At 45.2% G+C, this 6,153-nt stretch overlaps 1 protein-coding gene across 1 annotated transcript; it reads left to right on the forward strand.

Moving 5' to 3' along the window:
- Window positions 1-1,225: 1,225 nt before the first annotated feature.
- On the forward strand, window positions 1,226-5,500 carry LOC149221376 (uncharacterized). Its single transcript, XM_089387367.1, has 2 exons — window positions 1,226-2,627; window positions 2,925-5,500. Exons 1-2 carry the CDS (start codon window positions 1,226-1,228, stop codon window positions 5,498-5,500), a joined length of 3,978 nt encoding a protein of 1,325 aa, XP_089243493.1.
- The last annotated feature ends 653 nt before the right edge of the window (window positions 5,501-6,153 follow it).

Here is a 6,153-nt window from a genome sequence, read left to right on the forward strand (position 1 = left end):
TTGTTCAGCAAAGCTAACAGCGCCCACAACCTATTGTTTCAAAATTTGTTAAGAAGCTCGATGGCCTTCAAGAAGTTCACTTGCCTCCTGCCCTTCCTCGCTTGGCTGCTCTTTTGCTGGCAGAAAAAGGGCTCATTGGATAGTTCACGGGCCTCTGGCCCTCCGAAAATCGTCCAAAGATGGGTCGAGAGAAACTAGTCAGATAAGATACAAGGGAAAATATCCATAAGATTCTGCAGGAAAGGGTAATTTACATTTCACTTTGAATCCAAAGAAGACAAGGATTTAATTTTCAGAAATGGGCCCTATTTCCTGGATTCTAAGGTCCTGTATCTCAACAAATGGACCCCTGATTTTGATCTTGAGCTTGATGTGCCCTGCGGTGTCCCAATTTAGGTCCGGCTCCCTCATCTCCCCCTCCATTACTGGGGGGATGATTCGGTTCGAGCCATAGGGAATGCAGTGGGAAAATATGTTGACTGAAGCGAGCCCAAGGACAACATGCAAGCTTGTGCTCGGATCTGCGTGGAAGTGGATCTTGGCAAAGGCCTCCCTGAAGCCATCAAGCTCAAAGTGGATGACTGGAGCCATATTCAGCAGCTGGACTACGAGCAGATCCTGTTCAAATGCAAGGTATGTCACGAGTACGGCCACTTTTCAAATCGATATACTAAGCTTATTAATGTAGAAAATGGTCCTCAAGAGGAACAATGGGAAGTTGTTAAAAAAAAAATTCGACCTCCCTAATCAAAGCCACCCATGAAGCAGATCCATCGACTTCAACAGAAGGCCATCCTTCCCCCTCCCCTCCTGCACCCTCCAAATCTCCCCCCTTCTCCCCTCTTCCGCCCCCTTCATCTAACCCCTTTTCTATTCTTTCTCTCCCTGAAGACCATTCCCTTGACCCTCCCTCCCATAAGAGCCACCCCCAAAGCCCTCCTAAATACTCCCTGCCCCTGATCACCTCCACATAGCCCCCTCAGGACCCTCCTATAAACAGAATCACCAGGGGCTCTTCTAAAGATCAGGGAGGATCGACTGATACTTATAAGAAGCCTGGTCCGGGCAGGAAATCTGCCAAGCAGCGTCGGAACGAGAACACGCAGAAAGACATTGCTATGGGAACCCAGACACCCATAGAATCCTTCATCCTGAGTCAGCATGACAAAGAAACAGACAACAAGGAACAAGGGGGGCAAGCACCACCCCGGATATCACACCTGCAATGATAAAAATCCTGTCTTGGAATAGCAGGGGATTTGGGCACCCCTCCAAGATAGTTGCCCTTAGAGATCTCATACATCATGAGAAGCCTGGAATTATTTTGCTGCAAGAAACAAAGCAAGGTCAGCGGGAAATGAATGGTATCATTGAACAGCAGAAACAGTTTAAAGGAAGCTTCAGTGAAGCAAGAGGAGCTTCAGGAGGTATAGCCACTATGTGGAATCATAATATATGGAACTGCAATTCGGAAACCATCAACCAACACTGGATCAAAACAGTCTTAGAAAACAAAGAAGACATGCAAACTGTAATTATTTACAATATATATGTGCCCAACCATTACAGAGACAAGGACTGCTGTTGGTGCGATCTAAAGTCCAATATTGACGAAGAAGGGTGCTCTAACATCATTTTGGGAGGCGATCTCAATCTAATCCTCCACGCTAATGAAAAGAGAGGCGGCAGTTTCATTTCTGACCCCTACAGAACCCATTTGGAAAACATTATGCAAGAATATGATCTAATGGACATTGTTCCCAAAAATCGGAGATATACATGGAGCAACCGCAGGATTGGCGCAGGCAACATCATGGAACGTTTAGACAGAATTTTAATTAACGTTTCGTTGCTTTCCAGGTTTTCGGTTGGGTATGCCAGCGTTTTGTCATGCCCTGTCTCAGACCACTTTCCCATCACGCTCACGTTGGAAAAACACAGCAATTTGGGGCCAATACCCTTCAGGTATAGCTCTCTTTGGAACAACATACCAGCAGTAAACGAAATTGTTCTCAGAACCTGGAGTCAGCATGTCGAAGGATCCCCTGGATTCATCTGGGAGTCCAAACTAAAAAGAACCAAACAGGCAATTAAAGAATGGGCCAAAACAAGCTATAAAGAACCTGAAGAGGAAAAAAAGGAGCTTAAAAATAATCTCAATAGCACGCAAAGGGCGATAGAAGAGTTTGGGCTCACCCAAGAAAGAAAACAACAAGAAGATGACCTCTATTCACAACTGTGCCGAGTTAAAAGAGCAGAGGAATTAAAATGGAGGTTAAAATCGAGGCAATTGTGGCTGCAGGAAGGAGACAGAAACACAGCGTTTTTTCATAAACAAACAACTGCTAGAAAGATAAGGAACAGTGTAAGCTCCATTATAGATGCTGAAGGAAACAAACAAGAAAACCAGGATGCCATTCGAAGGATAGCAACTGAGCATTTTCAAGACCTTCTAACAGAAACCAAAGATCAGGAGGATTACAACGAGCTTTTACAACATCTGCCTGTGGGGATTAGCAAACAAATAAATGACAGTTTAACCAAAGAGATTGACGAGGAAGAAGTCAGAAGATCGGTTTGGGCTCTTCAACCTGATAAAGCCCCAGGCCCAGATGGCTTCCCCATATGTTTCTATCAAATGTTCTGGGGAACCATTAAAAAAGACCTGATAAAAATGTTAAAGTGGACCCAACGAAAGTGAAAAGTAGGGGGATTCACCAACGCCACTCATCTGGCCCTTATTCCCAAAGAAAACTGACCCTCTTCATTTGCCAGATTCCGTCCAATATCCCTTTGTAATTCTTCCTACAAAATTTTTTCCAAAGTCATCGCCTCCCGCCTCAAACCCTTTCTCCCATCCCTCATCTCTGAAAACCAAGGGGGGTTTATAGCAAACCGTCATATAGCTGACTCCATTCTTCTAGTACAAGAAGCCATTCATTCGAGCCAGTCCAGGAATGAGAAAGGATTTGTTCTCAAACTAGATTTGGCCAACGCTTTTGATAGAGTGAGGCACTCCTTTCTCTTTGCCGTCCTGAAGAAGATGGGATTTGACGCAGGCTTTCTGAACCTCATCAAAGCCTGTATTACCGGACCATGGATCACCCCTCTCGTCAATGGCAGACCAGGTGAAGCTTTCCAATCCACCCGAGGTCTAAGACAAGGCTGCCCCCTCTCACCTTATCTTTTCATTCTGATGGCTGAATCATTTAGCAAAACGCTGGACTTCCATCGGAGAGTTGGCCTAATAACAGGAATAAAATTTGGGAATGGAGTCAAGAATATTAATCATTCGCAATTTGCAGATGACACCCTGCTAATTGGGGGGGCCTCCATCACAATAGCTAGGCGCTTCAAAGTCCTTTTGGACAAATTCATGGATTACTCTGGCGACCTGGTTAACCAGCAAAAAATTTGTGTTTATGGCTGGAACACATCAGTGCAGGTCCTCCACAATATAGCAGCAACATTTGGGGTCTCATGCAACTATGACTGGACTCATTTTTCATATCTGGGCATTCCTGTAAGCGCAGGGCCCTTAAGGGCAGAAGTTTGGGACACTATAATCGATAAGATGAAAAGGAAAGTCCAGCAGTGGGGCTCAATATGGCTGAATCCAGCTGGCCGCCTCATCCTTCTCAAATCTGGTATATCCTCTTTGCCTCTATACCATTTCACTCTTCTTCAAGCCCCTGCCTCCTTCCACCACAAAATGGAAGGCATCCTTCGACATTTCTTGTGGCAAGGAGGGAAACAGGATAAAAAGAAATTTAATCTGATCAGATGGACGCAAGTAATTCAGCCCCAGGATCGAGGTGGTCTGGGCATCAGATCCCCCAGATTTCTCAACTTAGCTTTTGGAGGCAAAATTGTTTGGAGACTCATAACTGGTCTTCCTGCATGGTGGAAAAGGGTCCTGGAAATCAAATATTTAAATTTTCCAAGGCATCAGCTCCTCGATCAAGACATCCCCAACAGAGATTCCACCAAAATCTGGCGCTTATGCAAGAAAGCAATTCCCATAATCGCCCAAAATACCTCCAAAATTCCTAAGGGAGGAGCCAACATTAACATTGGAGCGGACAAAATCATGGGGCAGCAACCCATCAATACGCAAGTAGGAGTCAATCCCATCCTCTCATTTTTCGAAAGAGCTGGTATCCACCATTTGAATCAGATCTCTCAGTGGGATCCTTCAACCCATCTTTGGGCTGGATGGTCCTTTCCTGCTATTCCCAACAATCTCAAAGTCAGCTTGTCAGCCCTTCAATCTCACCTGCATAGCATAGCTCCTGTAAAAAAAAATGATTTAGATGGCTTCAGATGGGACCCTTCCGGATCTTCATACACCATTAAGGCTGCTCACCAATTCCTCTGCAGCAGCAACCACCCGATGCCAATCTGGAATCATTGGAAGGCTGTTTGGAAGTCCGAGGCCCTTCCAAAAATCAAATTTTTTATGTGGACTCTTCTTAAAGGCAAGACTCTTACCGCTGAAAATCTGCAAAGGAGGGGTATCATCGGCCCTTCTCGCTATCCCAATTGCTTGGCTGCTGAGGAAACCATCCCCCACCTTTTTATTGGTTGCCCCTTTGCTACTGAATGTTGGGGAAACTTGTATCAGAACAACCAGACTCCGTGGACCAGCCAAATCACCATAGGAGAAATTTTGCACAAATGGAAAAAGAATTTCCCCTGGAAGAGAAGGAAGAACAGCATAGCGAAGAGGGTATGGGACCTTCTCCCTTATACCATGTTATGGAATATTTGGTTGGCTCGCAATCGAAAAGTTTTTAAGGACAAGGGATCGAATACTAGAAGTCTCTGCAGCAAAGCAAGGGGTCTCGCCCTTGAAACCATATCAGCCAAAAATCAGAGGGGAATAGACATCACCGAGCTCAGTGTGGAAGAACGAAGTTTCATTGGTCATTTGTTGGACAAAAACAACAGCAGGCACACAGGTAGCATAGCTAGCAACAGGCAAAACATTGTCCCTCAGAACTGGAAAATAAGACTCAAAGAAAATGAGTTTGCTGCCTGGATTCAACACTCCAAAAGGTACAGTCTTTTTTTTTACGAAGCTTCAAAGTCGAATCCAGGGGCTGCAGGGGCTGGAGGAGTGATCCTTGATGAAAATGGAGAAACTGTTTTATCATATGAATGGGGTTTAGGACATATCTCCAATAACAGGGCAGAAGCCCTGGCACTATATCAGGGACTTCTTCAGCTTGGGAAGCTAGGCATCGATGCAGCCTCCATCTTTGGAGATTCAGCAATGGTCATCAGTTCCATGGCCCAGAAGAGAGACCCCCTCAATGTGCACCTCCAGCAGACTTTAAGCCGCTGTCAAAGCCTAGCTCACCATATGAAAGATCTACGCTTCCATCATGTTTTGCGTAGCTTAAACAAAGATGCAGATAAACAGGCCAATAAGGTGTGCGCCAGATCTCAGGGTTGCTTAGTTTGCAACGGAGTGGAGACTACCCAATATTTTCCATGACTGCTTACAACATTTCTTTCAACCAGCTTTGCATCAAACCTATAAGTACAGACACAGTGGAAGGATCGAAGAACTATAACTCTCTCATCGTGATTAAGATAGACAAAGGAGTCAGGAGCATTCAGAAAAATAAAGTGTACAATATTCCAGCTAGGCGGTCGCTCCTTCAGATCCCATCGCTCCTACATCCTCGATAAAGTCCCATCTCTTTCACCAACCCACCTCTCTCCCACACTGCTCAAAATAACACTCGGTATATGCCCCCTATCTCATATTCCCCCTCCCCTGGATGCTTTCGGGCACCCCTCCCTCATGGATCCTCTATTCGGGCAACATCCCTCAATTACAGTGCACCAAGGATAGCGTTCCCACGGCAACGCATTAGGATCGAGCCTCGGACCCCTCAAGAATTGTTCTCTTCTCCATTTTTGTCGCAGATCAACCAGAATCTACAATTAAACAATCAGGCTCCTCCTCTTCATTGGTGCGGAGCAGTCAGGCGCTTCAATTTGGCAAATCAGGCTTCTCCTCAGCTATCATAGTCAGGCACAACAATCATCTTAATATTAAGTGAAAATGTTCTGCAAATGTCGCCTTTTAGTTTTTCAATTTGTCAGGATATACTGCAGTTTAGCTTTCATCTCAAAGCCTAA

Source organism: Pinus tabuliformis, chromosome Q (assembly GCF_031772625.1).
Source record: "Pinus tabuliformis cultivar Carrire ecotype Pingquan chromosome Q, CPIR1, whole genome shotgun sequence".
Classification (NCBI taxonomy): Eukaryota; Viridiplantae; Streptophyta; class Pinopsida; order Pinales; family Pinaceae; genus Pinus; species Pinus tabuliformis.